General features: G+C 44.6%; 1 protein-coding gene across 1 annotated transcript in view; it reads left to right on the top strand.

Moving 5' to 3' along the window:
- ATP6V1B2 (ATPase H+ transporting V1 subunit B2) overlaps nt 1–19,040 on the top strand; it is a 28,793-nt gene extending 9,753 nt beyond the window's left edge. The window contains exons 2-14 of the mRNA XM_028707689.2: nt 2,213–2,268; nt 3,293–3,391; nt 3,940–4,033; nt 4,163–4,240; nt 4,766–4,905; nt 7,375–7,476; nt 8,914–9,011; nt 11,911–12,034; nt 13,046–13,196; nt 14,550–14,632; nt 15,458–15,562; nt 16,115–16,244; nt 17,266–19,040. Coding sequence (XP_028563522.1) covers nt 2,213–2,268; nt 3,293–3,391; nt 3,940–4,033; nt 4,163–4,240; nt 4,766–4,905; nt 7,375–7,476; nt 8,914–9,011; nt 11,911–12,034; nt 13,046–13,196; nt 14,550–14,632; nt 15,458–15,562; nt 16,115–16,244; nt 17,266–17,408 — 1,403 coding nt within the window. The 3' untranslated portion in view covers nt 17,409–19,040. The remainder of the gene's footprint in view (nt 1–2,212; nt 2,269–3,292; nt 3,392–3,939; nt 4,034–4,162; nt 4,241–4,765; nt 4,906–7,374; nt 7,477–8,913; nt 9,012–11,910; nt 12,035–13,045; nt 13,197–14,549; nt 14,633–15,457; nt 15,563–16,114; nt 16,245–17,265) is intronic.
- Nucleotides 19,041–19,366: the final 326 nt, after the last annotated feature.

The raw sequence follows: 19,366 nt of genomic DNA, 5'->3' as shown, positions 1-19,366 counted from the left end.
AACCCTGCAGTCAGACTCTTACACAGCTCCATGCTGTCAGTCAGTTTTCTTTCCAAGCACTTGAGATGGCGCAGATACCTCAAGGCAGCGTAGATAGGATTGTGTTTCCTAGCCATTGGCTGAAGGAAATTTAAGCTTGCAGAGTTCAACTAATGGATGACTCCGAGGGCACTTGGCATTGCTGTCTTAACATTCTGTGTGCCAGAGATCCTGCCCCTAAGATTATGATGGATCTCGGCTCTTGTGTCAGTATAAGATGTCTTGTTTGGCATCACAGCACAGTGTAAAACAAACAAGGAAGGCCTGCTGTAAGCTTCTCTGCAAGCATTGTGCTGTTCACTTAAAAGGCCTTTTCCCCAAAGGAAGATATTTGTGCAAGTTCCAGCAGAATAGCATAACATTCATAGCTTTGTACCTTAAATTGTCTTGATGCCCACTTGCTTAGTTGAAGGTTTGGTGCCTTCCTACACTGTGGGCTACTGCAGTATGTTTCAGGATCTTACCCACTGTATAGCTCTCCCCAAACTGAACACTAAACAGGGTGTGTAATGAAAAGGATAATTAATAAGGTCTCATTATAACCAGAGCTGGATAAATTGTGTGTGTCTGGAAATGTGATTCAGGCATCTGGGACTTGAAATTATTCTCTAGTCTTGCCAACAACCCCATCTCCTGAATTTAAAAAGAATTACTTACCAGCTTCAGCAGTTGGCTAGCTAGTAATGGATACAGTACAGCGGTACCTTGGTTTAAGAAGAGCTTAGTTTATGAACAACTTGGATTAAGAACGCTGCAAACCTGGAAGTAGGTGTTTTGGTTTGTGAACTTTGCCTTGGAAGCAGAACATGTTCCGCTTCCTGTTGAGTATGTTCCATTATGGTCCTATGGCTGGGTCGGGATGGCATGGGGATGAGGGACCAACTCCCTTCTCTTGCGGGGGCCCAATTAGTGCCATTGCCTTCCGTTAAGAGTTTGGGTGTAATCCTTGACGCCTCCCTTTCCATGGAGGCGCAGGTTACAGCAACAGCTAAGACGACATTTTTCCACCTTCCGCCCCGACCTGGCCACAGTGATCCATGCGATGGTCACCTCCAGGCTTGACTACTGTAATTTGCTCTACGCGGGGCTGCCCTTGAAGCTGTCCCAGAAACTCCAGCGGGTGCAGAATGCTGCAGCGAGGCTCCTCACGGGGTCTCTGCCATGGGAGCATATTCACCCAGTGCTTTTACAGCTGCACTGGCTCCCAGTGGAGTACAGGGTCAGATTTAAGGTGCTGGTTTTTACCTTTAAAGCCCTATACGGCCTAGGACCCTCGTACCTATGGGACCGCCTCTCCCGGTATGTCCCACGGAGAGCCTCAAGGTCCATAAATAGCAACACTCTAGTGGTCCCGGGCCCTAAGGAAGTTAGATTAGCTTCAACCAGAGCCAGGGCCTTTTCAACTCTGGCTCCGGCCTGGTGGAACGCTCTGCCTCATGAGACCAGGGCCCTGCAGGATCTGATTTCTTTCCGCAGGGCCTGTAAGACAGAGTTGTTCCACCTGGCCTTTGGCTTGGAGCCAATTTGATTCCCTCCCCCTCTTTCTTTTTTCTTTTTCCTTTCTCCTCCTGTGATGAGGCTGCATTTTAATATTTTAATGCTTCAGTATTTTAATGTTGCATTTTAACCTTGTTTTTAAGTTGTATTCATTCAACTTGTTTTTATTATTGCTTGTTAGCCGCCCTGAGCCCGGCCTTGGCTGGGGAGGGTGGGGTATAAATAAAAATTATTATTATTTGTAAATTGAGTCCCCTGCTGCTATGGGAAAGCACGCCTTGGTTTAAGAATGCTTTGGTTTAAGAACGGACTTCTGGAACGAATTAAGTTTGTACACCAAGCTACCACTGTAATGGGTGAATGGTGTAGCAGCACACGGAAGTGGTAAAATGAGGGGGCCCTTTGGCCTTCTTAGCCATGTTGCAACACTTCATACTCCTGGGCAAGTGACATTCCTTTAAACACAACACATTCCCCAGGTGGTTGCACTTTGTCTCCCAAAGGCAGCCTCTCAAGCATAGAAGGATCACACTAGCATGTTGAGCAGAGAATGTCTTGATATTCTTGCTGCCTTTATAATGGCAAAACCATGCACAATGACTTCTGTCAGAATGTGTCAAATCAGAAATGTACTAAGTTGTCTTTAAAAATACCTCTCTCTGGTTGTTTTTTTCAGCATATAAGACAGTATCTGGAGTCAATGGACCACTAGTAATCTTGGATCAAGTGAAGGTAACATCTTTTTGTGGGTGTTTCTGGAAATAGGCCTTGTTGTGATTGGCATTCTGCAGATTCTCCTGGCAACCTAAAATGGGAATGATCCTTCCTTCAAGGTTTGCATAAGGGCAGTTGAGTCTTCCCGCTGCAGAGAGTATTTTCGTAATAAAGTATTGAGGCAACAAGTGGTTTCTCTCAACGATGCTAGTTGAATTTCCCATTTTGATAATACCATTGCAGTGGGTGGTTGTGGCTTAAGCAAACTCAAAATGTAACGTGGATTTTTAAAAATTACTTTGGAATCAAAGCATTGCAACATTCTTGCATCCAAGCAAAACCCTTGAAATTATCCACAATAATTATGGGTTGTGTCCTGTTTCATTGCATGATAGGAATTAATGGCTAAAATCCATGTTTAAAAGTCTTTGTTAAAGTAAAATTTGTCCCACTTGGCTCTTCCCAGCCAGTTATCCAACTGGTGCAGAGACCCTGTGGGAGCACAGCAGGAGCTATCAGCGCTGCTATGTCAGCTTCTACACCTGTCCTCCTATTCAGCCTACATGTGCTGTGGAAGATCACAGATAGGACTTGCCATAGAGGAAGGTTTCCTCTGAAACCTGTACACCTTGAGCAGCATTATATGGATCCTCTGTTCTCACTGGAGTTGTGGAGGCATATAAGAACCTATACCCTTTTCCGGGTAAAATTAAGTAAGTGTGCCCTGTGTGTCATGGAAGAGAAAGAAGGCTAGACAGTACTGCTTGTTAGGCTTCGAATAATGCTGTTACAACTGAGGTTGTGCAAACAAGCCACCTCTATGACTGACAAAGCAGTAGTAAAAGGCTGGCCGTGTTCCGGTCTGAATAAATGTGTCTGATTAAGTTGTGAAAAGCAACATTAACATGCACCTGTCTCCAGTTTCTGAATTTGGCCAGGAGGCTGGCATCCGTGCTTTCTCACTGTTGATGATTTGAGTCTTTAATGTAGATCAGTTCTTTTCCTGATGGAAGCCTCCTGACTCACCTAACTTGTCACTTAGTTCCCTAGGTATGCAGAGATTGTGCACTTGACACTACCGGATGGAACAAAGAGAAGCGGGCAGGTGCTGGAAGTCAGTGGATCCAAAGCAGTAGTTCAGGTAAATGGTGGGGTGACCTGCTTGATGGAATTGATGTTATTTCCTGTGTATCTATTCTTGGGGCGAATGGCTGATCTTGGAAGGGTTGCCCTGTGTCTGCAAGTTGCACATAATATTTTATTCGGAAGCCAGTGGCCAGAAGGCTTTTTAATTCCCAGGTAAGTTACTGCAAAAAATCCCATTTGTTTTATGTGTTGCTTTAGTATTCATGCTTTTAAAATGTTTTTCAAACTCTAGCGCCAGATGACCATACTTTTGCTTTTGCACTTTCTTCGTATTAAAAACAAATAAATGGCTGTTTGTCACCTCTTTTTAAGACTTTAAGAATTAATAGAAATTGGTTGCTGACGGAACAAAGAAGCAAGTTATGAGACAACCGATTGTAACATCATTTGTTTATGATCCAGTGTGTTGTCTGCGCATTGTTTCATCAAAAAGTCTATTTTACCTACCTACTCATTCACTTGCAGAGCTTGTCCATGCAAATTGAAGCTGTGAGATTAAGCCCAAAATCTGAAATACTAAAATATTTGCCTCTCTTTTTTTAGGTTTTTGAAGGAACTTCAGGTATTGATGCTAAGAGAACCTCATGTGAATTTACTGGGGATATCCTTCGAACCCCAGTATCTGAAGATATGCTTGGTAAGTACAAGATCCTTTTTCTTGGATTGATCACTAGGCCTTGGCCAGCTTCCAAGTACAGTGATAGCTATACTGTTAATATAGTTGGTCTCCTGGTAACAGGGACAAATGTTCTCTTGTTCTTTGCAGGGCGAGTGTTTAACGGATCAGGAAAGCCCATAGACAGAGGCCCTATGGTCTTGGCTGAAGATTACCTTGATATCATGGGTATGTTTACCATAACATTGCTAACATAAGGTTTGCCCTTTAATTTCTCAGAGAGATGTACTTTGAGGTTAGTGTTTGAAAGGTGCTAGTCAGCATAAATACAAAACAGTTTAGTGATTACCCATTGTACAGAGAGGAGTTTAAGTAACTGCTTGCTTTTCAGATGATGGTTTTGTCTGCAGAAAACCAGAATGAGTTTCCCAAAGCGCTCCTTGTTTAGGATCAGCATTGGCAGTAGAGGGTTCCAGACACAGACTCATTCATAGCACGTAAATAGTATGTTGCCCGCAGGTTATGCTGAACCCTAAATATTACATGCCGTGTTAGATTAAATGTCAGAAATAGCAAAGTTGTTTAAAGAAAACCTTATTGTAAATAGAACACTGAGAAAGTTTCCTTCCAGTGTGCAAGTCTCAGAACTTAGGAGTGGAACACTGGATTTAATATTCGTTACTGAAACTTGAATCTAACTTCTTGGAAAATGCAGGTTGAAAATGATGTTTTCCCCCTGTCAAAATGAAATAGGTCAACCAATCAATCCTCAGTGTCGAATCTACCCAGAAGAGATGATTCAGACTGGCATTTCTGCTATAGATGGCATGAACAGCATTGCCAGAGGACAGAAAATTCCTATTTTCTCTGCTGCTGGGTTGCCCCATAATGAGGTAGGTGTTTTAGCAGGACTTAATGCTCAGTTTTGTTGTTGTTGTTACTGAATTTATATACCGCCCTATACCCGCAGGTCTCAGGGCGGTTTACAGAATAAAATCAGAATATAAAACCACAAAATACAGAATCAAAATGAAAACAACAACCCAATAACCTCCCCCCCAAAAAAAACAACCACCACCACCACACATTTTAAAATGGCATAGTGTTCTACTGCAGCTTTTGTTTTGTATTTTTACCACTTAGAGTTTTTTATACAGTGGTGCCCCGCAAGACGAATGCCTCGCAAGACGGAAAACCCACTAGACAAAAGGGTTTTCCGTTTTGGAGGTGCTTCGCAAAACGAATTTCCCTATGGGCTTGCTTCGCAAGACGAAAATGTCTTGCGAGTCTTGCCATTTCCCCCCCGCTTTCCCCCTCCCCTTTTTCTAAGCCGCTAAGCCGCTAATAGCCTTTTAGCAGCTCAGCCGCTAAACCTTTAATAGCCGCTAAACCGCTAATAGCGCTAATCGGCTTAGCCACTAATGGGGTTGCTTCGCAAGACGAAAAAACCGCTAGACGAAGAGAATCGCGGAACGGATTAATTTCGTCTTGCGAGGCACCACTGTATTATAGGTGGTACAGAAATGGACAGGAAGTGGGTGATCAGGAAGAATGGGGGATATTGAAGCCCGTCCCTTGTCATGGCTAGATCACTTCCTGCTGAGATTAAGCTTTCAGCACTTTTTCTCCTCTGCAGAGGCGGGGGACCTATTAAGATAGTCTGCCCTCAGAGGCTGATGGATCCAAAGGATTTCCAGATAGCTGATATGATTGGCGCTCCTGTCAAAGCCCTGACTGGCCTCTGGAACACCCAAATTCAAACAGTGCAAAGAATGCTAATAGTCTGCAGAGGGTGGGGGATTCCGGATATACCCTGTGCTGCAGAATAATCTTAAATTACCGTATTTTTTGCACCATAGGACACACTTTCCCCCCTCCAAAAATGAAGGGGAAATGTGTGTGCATCCTATGGTGCGAATGCAGGCTTTCGCTGAAGCCTGGAGAGTGAGAGGGGTCGATGCGCACCACCCCTCACGCTCTCCAGGCTTTGCACACCTCTCCGCAAGCAGCGGGAGCCCAGCGCTGGGCTCCCGCTGCTTGCGGAGAGTTGCCTGCATGCTGAAGCCTGCGCACGGTGAGATCAGCGCGTCCAGGCTTCGCGGACCTCCCCGCAAGCAGCGGGAGCCAGCGCTGGGCTCCCACGGCTTGCAGAGAGCTGCCTGTTTGGGGGCTGGGGTCGGGGGAAGCTCGAGCTTCCCCCGCCCCAGCCCCGCGCCTGGGGGGGAAATAATTTTTTCCCCTTTATTTCCCCCCAAAAAAACTGGGTGCGCCCTATGGTCCGGTGCACCCTATGGTGCAAAAAATACAGTAATATGTGTGCTCTGTGTAATATTTGAATTGGACTAATATTTTGGAGGAAACAAATACCTTCTGGTGCCACTTCATGATGCACTCAGATGCTATACCACAATCCTTGCTCCTTCTCCCTGGTTTTCATGCTCCTGATAGTTTTTATTGCCCTGGGGATGAAACATTGGCAGATGTGGCCTACTGTGCTTGCATGAATGGGCCATGCCTCTTAGATTCTAAGTCTGAGGCTCTTGAGGTCTTGTTGGCTAAATAAGGGGATATAAACGCTTCTGAAATATGAATGACCTTGCTCACTGGGGGAGATCCCTGTCTGAAACCCTAGAAAGCTGCTACTAGTAAGTGCAGACTGTACTAAGTTAGATGGACCAAATGGACTCTATTCAATGCAGCTTACTTATATACCTTGGGCATACCTGAAACAGAAAAATATGTTTACATTATTTACAGGCTGCCCTATAATGCTTGGCAGCTTACAGAATGAAAAAAAATGAACCGAATAAGATTTTTTTAAAAAATGGGTTGGATTTAGTAATGTTTTGATAGTTTTTTTTATCCCCCCCCCCCCAATGATATTTGCATCTCTTATGAACACATTTTCCTGCTTGGCAGGCATCTTAACAAACCACCCTACGTATTTGAGTACATCCTGTACACTAACCATTGTGTTTAGCAGCCTGTCAAAGACGAGTAAGCATTCTTTTGGTGGTATCCAATCAAGCACTAAGCAAACTATTCTGTTAGCACAAAGATTAGTGCATGTGCAGTGGTCGCTCTCTGTGCACCCCTAAATCTATTTAGGGGGTTCCAACCCCTCCATAAAAGATGGGCGTGCAAGGCGCATGTGCGGTAAGTGGAGGAAGTTCCCTTGGGCACACGTAAATCCTTGTGCTAATGCAACGAGTGCTTTGGATCCTGCCCTGTGTTTTGTTCTTATAGTTCATATATGATAAAGCAGACTCTCAAGTCCCCTTCTCTTGTCCCTTGGAAATCTTCCTCGAAATTAAAGCCTTGTACATTGAAAACATGGGTAACTCTGAAACATCCTTTTTCAGATAGCAGCTCAGATCTGTCGCCAGGCAGGCTTGGTGAAGAAATCCAAAGATGTGATGGACTACAGTGAAGATAATTTTGCCATTGTATTTGCTGCTATGGGAGTAAGTAGCTAAATGCATACAAACTGAGTGTTCCAGTTCATTATCTGTCACCATCTTTGCCGCCCAAGTTGGAGGTACTTTTATGTAAACAATTCTGCATGAGCTGTTAATGTGCTATGGAATTGGCATCTATGAAACAGAGTACACAGTATCTGTTCATCTCAAAAACCTCTAATTTTGGTCCCCAGACTAGCTGCAACAGGATTCCTTGTTCACATGTATAGAAGAGCTTAGCCAGGGTACACTTTAAGAGTTGAGACCTTGGTTCCGATGGGAAAGCTGACATCTCATTGAGAAATGATCTCTTAAAGGGATTGCCATAGTATTTCCTCTGCAAAGTAGTGTTTTCACTTCTATGCTTTGGTCATGGACCAAAGAATTGTTCTTAGGGATTTCCGGCAGATGCTTTATATTATAACAACCTGAGGACATGTGCTTCCCCTTTGAAACTTCCAGTTTTAAATGTGAGCTGCAGCTCTTTCAGTTCTCGCTTTCCTTGGCTCTTCTGTCTGCTCCCTCTTTCACCACTATTGAGCAGGGAAGGTGAGCAAAAAAGCAAGGGAAGGAAAAACTGGGGTAGGGTGGAGAAGTACAAAGTGTAGCATTGGCTCCCTTAGTTGGACTCCAGCACCTTTCAGCCCCAGTTAGCATGGCCAGTGGTCATAGGATGGTGAAAGTTATGAGTCCAGCAACATTGAGAGGACTATCTCTGCTTTTAAAGAACATTGTATGTCTCCAGATGTAGGGACGCGGGTGGAGCTGTGGGTAAAAGCCTCAGCGCCTAGGGCTTGCCGATCGAAAGGTTGGCGGTTCGAATCCCCGCGGCGGGGTGAGCTCCTGTCGTTCAGTCCCAGCGCCTGCCAACCTAGCAGTTTGAAAGCACCCCCGGGTGCAAGTAGATAAATAGGGACCGCTTACCAGCGGGAAGGTAAACGGCGTTCCGTGTGCTGCACTGGCTCGCCAGATGCAGCTTGTCACGCTGGCCACGTGACCCGGAAGTGTCTCCGGACAGCGCTGGCCCCCGGCCTCTTGAGTGAGATGGGCGCACAACCCCAGAGTCTGTCAAGACTGGCCCATACGGGCAGGGGTACCTTTATCTTTTTTATGTCTCCAGATGGCCACCTAGCAACTTGAAAGCAAAAATAATCACATCTGTTGGTGCTAAATCGGCTGTGTTAACTTTGTCTTATCCATCAAAGCGTGAAGGAGGAGCCACCCTCCACTGCTTGACAACACATTGGCTTTATATCGCTTTGACAGATTGAAGAGGCAAATATGAGAATATACAGCATGTGCATCCTTAGTTAAGGATAAGCAACAGTCAGAACTGGAGAAACCCATCCGTTTTTATGCTGTCAACATTTTAGAAACTTTCATAAATTGGGTCTAAATAATGCTTGGCTTTGCAACTGACCTAGTGTTGATGCTTTGCTGTAGGTGAACATGGAAACAGCTCGATTCTTCAAATCTGACTTTGAAGAAAATGGCTCCATGGACAATGTGTGTCTGTTCCTGAACTTGGCGAATGATCCAACGTAAGTCAAAAAAATGTGACTTTATATGCAGCTGGAGGAAATGTAGGGAACTGAGAATCGGAGAAACTTGTCTGCTTCTTCCAAAGACTATATTGAAAGGAAAAAAGTTTGGCAAAATGGTAAACGTCTAGGAAAACAAATTTCTCTGCCACAATGAGCTTCCCTTCTCAAAAAACATCCAAGTCTCTCATATACATCTAGGACAGAATGGAAGATGGTTATAACATGGCACTCAAAACGCCTAATCCATTTATTTTTTCCTTTTTAAAACTTTTATTTATGCAATTTTAACAGCTTTTATATGGTATCCACCACTTATCTCTTTTCCTAAGACTTCCCAATCCATCTCTCTGTGGCATTCTAGGGGAAACTTGATCTGCTGCATATCCTGATAATTTCTCCCATTATCATTTCAAGTCTTCCTCTTTTTAATGTTACCTGCTGCTCATACATTAACTCCTACTTGTAGGTTAAATTGTATATTAAACCTTCTAAGATAATCTCCAAAACACCTCCACTCTTCTCTTATCTTTAACTCATCCTTATTCCTTTAGTTTCGTGGTCATGGTTACTGATTCTATGTATTCTATCAATTTGTTCTGCCAAATTTCCTTTGTGGGCATCTCTTCTTCTTTCCTTTCCTCTTTTTTTAAAATATATATACTATTCTAGCTGCAGCAGTTGCATACAGAAAAATATTGAGTGCCTTTTTTGGAATGTCGTCACCTGTTCCATTTATATTTTCAATTGAAATTGAGTCCTGGAAAGAGACCTATAATAGGGAGCTGCCCCCAGTGCTGTCAGTTGGCAACCAAAGCTGCTACTCCTGCATATAAAAATAATGTGGAAAGCAGGTTGCATTCTTCTTTGCTACCTTTTCCTGCCCACCTGGTGTGTCTATCCTAAGAATGGGGAAAGATTCGGGTTTGCTTCACATTTCGGAGCAAATCTAGCTATTTCACCCTCACAGTCCCATGTGTGGATCAGAACATAGATTTGTGGATTAAGCCACATAATCAATGAATCTTTATAGGGGTGTGTACTGTACTTACAGAGTGGTCTGAGGGCTGTTTTTTATTTCACTAACATGCTACTTGGGACAGCTAACATTTCCTTCATGGCCACACAGTAAAAAAAAACCAAAAAAACCCCACTATTTTGAAATACTCCCACAAAGCAACTGTACATCATAATGATTCATCCCTCAAGAAGAAGATGGCTGCCTCCATAAGTGCCTATGGAAAAGGTGCAAAGTTGCTTCCCGGAAGCATTTCGAAACTGCTTTTTTTAACCTTATGGCCAGCAGGAGGCATCAGCTGCTTTAGGAAACTTTAAAAAGTTAAAGTAAGAAAAAGGCAGCCCTTGGACCACCTCGTAAGTACTTTATTTAAACAGATGGATTTTAAGACAAGAAAAAACCCACAAATAGGATGATGAGATGGAGCAGGCTTTGTTCAGGTATGAAACGAGTATAGGGGGGAAATAGGCCAGGGTTTGATGGATCAACCTATCTCAATTCAGCATAACATTTGACTTGAGTGTACACATTAAAATGCAACACATGTAGGCTAAGATTGCATTGTTGATTTCTGGCTTGTTTTCATTCTGACCTACTAATTTTATGTGTGTATGCCTTATATACAGAAGGACACCTGGTGGTGTCTGACATTAGGAAGTAAGAGGGATGGGGTGGGAGTTTATTTTTGTTGTTGTTGTTGTTTAGTTGTTTAGTCGTGGCCGACTCTTCGTGACCCCATGGACCAGAGCACGGCAGGCACCTCTGTCCTCCACTGCCTCCCGCAGTTTGGTCAAACTCATGCTGGTAACCTCGAAAACACTATCCAACCATCTCGTCCTCTGTCGCCCCCTTCTCCTTGTGCCCTCCATCTTTCCCAGCATCAGTGTCTTCTCCAGGGAGTCTTCTCTTCTCATGAGGTGGCCAAAGTACTGGAGCCTCAGCTTCACGATCTGTCCTTCCAGTGAGCACTCAGGGCTGATTTCCTTAAGAATGGATGCGTTTGATCTTCTTGCAGTCCATGGGACTCTCAAGAGTCTTCTCCAGCACCATAATTCAAAAGCATCAATTCTTCGGCAATCAGCCTTCTTTATGGTCCAGCTCTCACTTCCATACATCACTACTGGGAAAACCATGGCTTTAACTATACGGACCTTTGTTGGCAAGGTGACGTCTCTACTGGGAGTTTATTTTGCTTCCTGTCAAATGGAGAGCCGTCACTCAAGAGTATTGCCCAATCAGGCCTTCAGTCACAGCCAGCTGCTTCCGGCCACCCAGCTATGAAAGCACATCTGATCAGATTTGGAAAGCTCTGATTCATTGCTTGTAGCTTGTACTTTCAGTATCACTCTCTTGATATTTGGGGGAAAGGAACCTCAGGCCCAGGAGCCAAATGCATTCCTCCAAGCCTGTCTGTCTGTCTGGCACATCAGTCTCTCTCCAACCATGAACCCCCTTAAATGTTTTTGCTAGACTGGAATATGCCCTTTAACGTGGACAATTGCTTCTTGCTTCATAGAGGATGGTGAGGGGTATAATAATGTGTGTGGTAACTAGCTCTACTGTACAAAGGCAAAAATTATATTTGTTGCCCCATCCACTTATACCTCTGGTCCCACCCAGCTCTGGCAAGTGGCCCCCGGAAGGTTGCTCCAAAGGAAATGCAGCCCTTGGTCTGAGAAAAGGTCCCCAACCCTTTACCACAGGTGGTAGAAAATGTTGCTAACTCTTTAACCACTAAACAACTCCTTATGCATATTGACTGTTGCACTAGACCTTTCTCCTTCTGAACTGCTCTTTCTCAGAAGTAGGCATTAGGCTTGTGTCGAGTATCACTTCCCATTCTGCATCCACATTAATTGGACTCCCATTGCTCTCTTTCAGCATTGAGCGCATAATCACTCCTCGTCTTGCTCTAACCACAGCAGAGTTCTTGGCTTATCAGTGTGAAAAGCATGTATTGGTTATTCTGACGGATATGAGCTCCTATGCAGAGGCGCTGAGAGAGGTACTTTATTTACTGTATTCAACAGACCAGTCCTTGCCTTGCATGCAAGTACTTTGTCAAAAGGCCGAAATTCATTAATTAGGGAAGCTTGAATCGCACCTTTGATGACATGGGAGGTCATGAATTGCTCCAGAATAAGTTAACCAAACCTGGAGAAGGAGGATACTGAGTTACTGGGCTTCTGATTACTTGTGAGGTGCTTGCAGAACCTGCTGTTTATGGTTCTTATTGAATAACCCTTACTTTTTGAATGTTCCAGTATGCATGTGTTTTGTGTCCTCTACTAGGACATTAACACAGAGATGCTTTGAAAATTCAAAATGACCTTTGACAACCTTTTCAAATACTACCCCAAACTCATCTTCATTGTTCCCGACAGTCCATAATATTGAGGGGGATTAGGCAGGAGTTGACACTGGCCCATATACTTGCACACCTGGGTTTCTGAGTTTGAAATGGAATAAATTACCTTTCATCAAGGGGCATTTCCCCATGTTTTCTGTGCATCACTTCTTATGAGACATTTTTGACTGTGCAATGCTGCAAATTGCCATTTGAACACACCCTTTAGACTCATCACTGCAGACTGTGCTTGTTGCTGCTGTAAGCTATTATACAGTGATTTGCATTGTACACAGCGTACATTATGCTTCACCCCATAGCCCAAGGGTACAGAACCTGTGACCATTTGTTGTTGGACTACAACTCCTTTCAGCCCCAGCCAGCATGGTCCATGGTCAGGGATGATATGGAGGGCAACACCCCGGTCATAAAAAAGTGGATCTCTGCCTCTAGCCCTAATAGCCTCATGTTTGACAGAGAGGATGGAGAGATAAGGGTTAAGCTGTCAGTGGTCCTCAGATCAGCAGAGCAGAAGCCCATTTCAAAAAGAACTTAAGGAGTTTTGATGCTGCCAGATCGTGAGCTTCCTTTTCCCCCATTTGATTTTGCAGCTTTTCCTGGTAAGCCCACCCTTTGCTAATATTTTGCTTTTGTTCTAATTCCCGAAAGGTCTCAGCAGCCAGGGAAGAAGTACCAGGCCGGCGTGGCTTTCCTGGTTACATGTACACTGATCTGGCCACAATCTATGAACGAGCTGGGCGAGTGGAAGGCAGGAATGGGTCCATTACTCAAATTCCTATTCTCACCATGCCCAATGATGGTGAGTCCTTGTCTTACATTGCTCCTTCCATATTGTTTCCATCTAGTCCACAGATACCAGGTGAAGCTCTGCTTTTCCTCAGCACCCGTTCTATCGCCACTCACTTGGCAGATGCATAAGGCTAGATGGCTGGAGGAAAACCTGAAGAGTCTTCTGACTTGCAAGAATTGCGGGAGAAGGAAAGAAACCTCTCCCAAGTTTCCTCCAAATCACAAAGTTCTTAGACTTCCCCTCCAGCAAATGTGGAGCGAGAAGCAAGCCCTCTGCAAAAATATTTGGAGAGAGACAGAAACATCAGGCATTTCTTGGCACCTTCTTGATTGTTGGATTTTTTAAAAACAGCAATGAGAAGGTTGTGAAAGTTCAATGTATTACCCCCATTGGATGCCTGGTTTGCACTCTACACCACGCCAAACCTTGGCTTACTGAGGCCATTCAAATATGTGGGCTCCTGCACAGGAACTTGCAACCGCATTGCTCCTCCATGGTCCCTTTTGCTGCCATGGTGAGCTAAGCTAGGGTCTGACTTTGCATGTTTTCCTGACCTTGGCTTCGCTCAGTGCGAAAGCAAAAATGACCATGGAGGAACAAAGTGACTACAAGCATTGCTACACGATCCTGCAAATCTGTGCAGTTCCACAAGCCAAGGTTTGGCTTAGCATTTTGTGTAGACCAAGCCGACACATATTGAGACCAGGTTTGCATATCCCCATAGGGCAGGCATGGCCAAACTTGGCCCTCCAGCTGTTTTGGGACTACAATTCCCATCATCCCTGACCACTGGTCCTGTAAGCTAGGGATGATGGAAGTTGTAGTCCCAAAACAGCTGGAGGGCCAAGTTTGGCCATGCCTCCCATAGGGCAAGAAGAGAGAGTTTTTCTTCCTCCAGTAGCTAATGGTTCTTTTCCCTCAGCTTTCATTATCCAGATTAGAGTCTTGAGTATTTTCCTCCTCTGCTTCCTCCTGTTTGTACTTCTACAGACAAAATCCATACTTGCTACATTTCTCCCCAATACCACAAAAATCCCTATTCTCAAAGACCTTAGATGATTCTGTTACCCATGCTGCTGAGATAAAATCAGTCTTCCTGCTCGGTCAAGTCTTGATCATTACAGCATTATGATACATCGCCTGCAGCAGCTAAAAGAAATCTGAAAGCACAAGATGCTTAGAAAAGCTGGGGTGAATTTTAATCTGCTTTAGTATTTTAACTTCTTGTATTTTTTAGTTTATGGCATCTTTTCCTGATTTTATAGTCTAAAACACTTTGAGGATTTTTTATTTTTTTTTACGATCTTGCAGTATGTAAATTATATGAAATAAGCAAATAAATAAATTTAACTTGTTTTTCAGATATTACCCACCCCATCCCTGACTTGACGGGATACATCACTGAAGGCCAGATCTACGTAGACAGGCAGCTGCACAACAGACAGGTCAGTATGCTATCTTCAGGATGTCTTCGGGATGAAGTGTCATGCCCTTCTGCTCCTCTGTACTTCTTGAGACAGGCAGTTTTAACAGCAATTGTCATACAGTGCTGTCTGCCTCTTATTATCAGGGTGCCCCTGAGACTTGATTACAAGAGGCAAAATTGTGGTTGTCTTAAAGGCACAGGCATTATGGTAAAGTGTTTCAGCTAGGTTGTTTAGTAATTAATATTGTATTGTTAGCACCGCCAGAAATGTCTATTTGGTTTCCAACTTCATTGAAAGATTTCCAATGTTTAGTTTATTTTAAGTATTTATAAACAGCTTAATAAAAATTGTCTAAGCAATGAACCTGGTAAGTAAGGTAAAACTGTCATAAAATAATTGGCTAGCTGACATTTAAAGGCTACATTTGTTCTGAAGGAAGTGTTACTTCAAAGCTGTATTCCTTGAGGAAGCTCGGGAGGAAGGATTTCTTTTTAATAATACAGTGAAACATCGGTTTTCAAGTGTCTTGGAAGCCGAACATTTCGGAAGTCAAACGGCTTCTGAGGCGTGTTTTTCAATTTTCCCCATTGAAATTGCCGACGGTCCTTTGCGCCTCAGTTGTCGGATGCTTTGGAAGTTGGAACGGTCTCCCAGAACGGATTACGTTCGACAACCGAGGTTCCACTGTATTACAAGCCAGGGAAGTGCAAGGGAGGTATCAAGCAGGGAAATGTCTGCTTTCTGTTGCTATGCTATTATTCTTCAATCAAAGCATTTAACGTCATGTCACAACAACCTGTCCCAAGCTCCTGCAGCTCTTAATTTTCACGTCTCTCCTTCCAGATTTACCCACCCATCAACGTACTTCCCTCTTTGTCTCGATTGATGAAATCTGCTATTGGAGAGGGGATGACCAGGAAGGATCACGCTGAGGTTTCAAACCAACTGGTAGGTGTGACTGTTACCCTTTTAAGTACAGTGGACGCTCGGGTTGCGAATGTGATCCGTGCAGGAAGCATGTTTGCAACCCACAGCGTTCACAACCCGCAGCGCTGCATGTGCGCATGCGTGGGTTGCGATTCGGCGCTTCTGCACATGTGCAAAGCCCGATTTAGCGCTTCTGCGCATGTGCGACTGCCGAAACCCAGAAGTAACCCGTTCCAGTACTTCTGGTAACCCAAAAAAACGCAACCTGAAGCGTCTGTAACCCAAGGTATGACTGTACATGTCTTGGAAGGTGGGGGGGGGGGTGACATAGTGGAATTATGAAACTTCAAGTTGTTTCTTTTAGGATTTCTAATTTTAAAGAGGTGGGGGCACAAACGTGGCCCTTCAGATGTTGCTGGGCTCCATCTGCCAGCCCAGCCAGCATGACCAATGACCAGGCATGATAGGAGCTGCAGTCCAAGATCAGCTGCTGGACCCCAAGTTAAATCTGTTAGTGCTTGGGCTATCATATCCTGGCTACCTGTCCCTGACCACTCTCTCCTTTTCCCCTAGTATGCGTGCTATGCCATTGGGAAAGACGTCCAAGCCATGAAGGCTGTTGTAGGGGAGGAAGCGCTTACTTCCGATGATCTTCTCTATCTTGAATTCCTGCAGAAATTTGAGAGGAACTTCATTGCTCAGGGTAGGTATACCATTCATCAGATGCTCAGTGTTGCGTCACTGTTTCTTCACTTCTCAGAAGCATGTTCCAATCCCTTCTTAGAGGGCAACTAGATTTTCCTTGCGCCATCAGTGGGGGAGAAAAGGAAAGAAAGAACCTGCGAGGTTTCCAGAGTCGAAAGCCCCAGAGTTTAGGTGCAACCTGTTGGTTTTCTGGCATTCTTATTAAGCTCTTTGAGCGGAGAACCCTCAGCCCTTTCTCCCTTCCTCTGATACTTCAATCTGAGCTGTTTATATGATAGCTATAGGAATGCGGAAGCAGGCCTTCTCCAGGTTTCCTTGCTCCATTATTGCTACATCCCTCTTTTGTTTACTTCCAGTGTGCGCTGGAGAACCCGGCCACACCTTTCCCTGTGCGCATCGCCCTCAGAGGGAAAGGCTACCTTACTGTCATAAACACGGGACTTTACCTCCCAGGGGTCCTTTGCCTACATGAGAATTTTACGAAGAGTCCTGTTGGATCAGGCCAAAGGCCCATCTAGTCCAACATCCTGTTCTCATTGTGGCCAACAGATGTCTATAGGAAACCTCCAAGCAGGATTCGAGCAGAACAGCATTCTCCCCACTTGCAATCCCCAGCATATTAAAAGGCATACTGCTTCTTGAGAGTGGAAGCAGATCAATAATTATTATTGTTATAATTATTATTATTTTATTTGTACCCCGCCTATCTGACCGGGTTGCCCCAGCCACTCTGGGCAGCTTCCAACATACATAAAAACACAATACAACATTACACATTAAAAAGCTTCATGGCCTTATCCGCCATGAATCCTCTTTTAAAGCTATCCCAGTTGGTGGCCATCATTACCTCTTGCGAGTGTGAACTCCGAAGTTTAACTATGCGCCACATGAAAAAGTACTTCATTTGCCCGCCTGAATCTTCCCACATTCAGTGCCATTGGAGCGTTCCAAGTTCTAGTACTGTGACGGAGAGGGTCCGTACCAGCGTGTAACCATGCCAGTGGTTATTCTTCTTTCAGGGGCCTACGAAAACCGCACTGTTTACGAGACGTTGGACATCGGCTGGCAGCTGCTACGTATCTTCCCCAAGGAGATGCTGAAGAGAATCCCTCAGAGCACCTTGGCAGAGTTTTATCCCCGAGATTCCACAGCAAAGCACTAGCTGCACCTTCACCTTCCATGAAACGCTGGGTTTTCTTCCCTTGTGTTGGTGTTTACTTGTCATCCCTGTAATTAAACCAAGAATAAGTGACATATTTGTGCCAGTGTTCCTGATGTGTTAAGCTGATAACAGAGTTTAAAATGCACCCCTTCTCTCAAGCACTAGGATCTTGAATTGTTTACATTTGTAGAGGGGGAAATGTTCTTTCGCAACTCTTATTTGGTTTACTGGAATAATTTTTTTTAATTTAGGCAGCCTTGGAGGAAGAAAATCCTTGAGGCTGCAGTTTTCTGCCCATTGCACTGTGAGAAAAGTAAAAAAAGTCACATGGGAGGTGTAGTTGAATAAAAGTTAAAGAAGTCCTCTTCTCCTTAGCCCAGACTGCCTTTGCCCAGTCAAAAGTTCCACCACCCTTTGTCCTGTTGTGTAGAAGAGGCACAGGGGGCATGAGAGAGGCACACACAACAGAGCAATGTGGTGGCTGGTGGCAGGTCAAACCCACAAATCACCTCTAGCTTCAATTATGGCTGAGAAAATTACGCAGCAATGACATTGCAATGTTTGCACACCCTGGTGCTTGCCCAGTAACAGGTACAAGATTCCTACCTCTTCCAAGAACTTGGCACGAGGTCCCCTTGCTTGTTCTGCCAGTCTAACCTGCCTGTTTCACTGTCTCCACCGCCACTTTGTGTAGAGGTGGACATAATACGAAACTGAATAGGGATCCTGCGTCTACCTACCCAACCCTGAACTGCAGAATCATTGCGACTGGAGAACCCAGCTGGTAAAGTGGCTGAGCCCATAGCAAATGGAAATTTATCCTGAGCAGTGTCAGCCTTCATAATGCCATTGAGAAGATATCCCAGCACTTTCAGACTGCGCATCACAGAACATAACCTCATCCCTTGAAAGCGATGGACCCTCCGATTTAACTTGTCTCATCAAACATTACCCAATAAGGTAGGAAAGGGTGATGGCAAATCAAATGTGCGAAGGGAGGATATTTTAAATTCTGTTATTAAGCAGTCCTTTGGATGACACTGGGTTCTGAACCGACCTTGGGTTTGTTTTTTAAACCGCCTTCCAATCGTGAAGTTGGCTAGCCATCGTACACTGGGGGGAAAACAGCTTGATGCTCAATGTGTATGTCAGTGGCGGCCAAATGCTTATATGAAATGGATTTCGATGCCCGGAGGCAAACAGGATCTTTGTGTCTTCTCCTTGATTTTGCTTTCCAGGCTATTCTACACCCCAGCTTCAGCGACCCAGATCGCAAACTGTTGGCAACGTCCTAGATCACGGCTGGGAGTTGGTCAGAGGGGTTTCTTGCGGCTCAGGCCGCGTAGACTGTGGTGGTTCCAGCGTCTTCCCCACCCACCATGCAGCCCTCCCAACGCGCTTTCCTATGCAGATCTTTCTTGTACTGTTTTTTGGTCTGTGTGCTCTGTAACCTGGGTGCAGTAGCCTTTTCTTTACTCTAGCGCATTCCATCAAAGTTGTGTCAATTCTATTTTTCTCTGGACAGAGGAGGGGAAATCGTGGGGATGGGGAGATAGCATGAAATATTTTAATGTAGAAAACTGTGATATCTGAATAAGTTAAACATGAACAATAAATGTAAACAAAATGAGACTCTGTTCTCTGCTTAAGAAGTGGTTGATTCTTGATTTCTCTGGGGGTCCATCACAAGCTCCTCTTAGCAGATTCCTCAAGGGAGCATTCTATGCCCAGAAGCTTGGAATGCACAATTCTGGAAAAGGATCTCCTGGGTAGCGCCCCAGGGATGATCTTTGGCTCAATAGGTATATCTTGCCAGCCAACTTCAAAGTTGGATGACTGCCGTTGATAATTCACCCTCCCTGACTTTGGAGGTTGCAGTGGTGCCCCGCAAGACGAATGCCTCGCAAGACGGAAAACCCGCTAGACGAAAAGGTTTTCCGTTTTGGAGGTGCTTCGCA

This window comes from Podarcis muralis, chromosome 15 (assembly GCF_964188315.1).
Source record: "Podarcis muralis chromosome 15, rPodMur119.hap1.1, whole genome shotgun sequence".
Taxonomy (NCBI): domain Eukaryota; kingdom Metazoa; phylum Chordata; class Lepidosauria; order Squamata; family Lacertidae; genus Podarcis; species Podarcis muralis.
The sequence above is the reverse complement of the archived record's forward strand: the minus strand, read 5'-3'. Positions and strand labels throughout refer to the sequence as shown.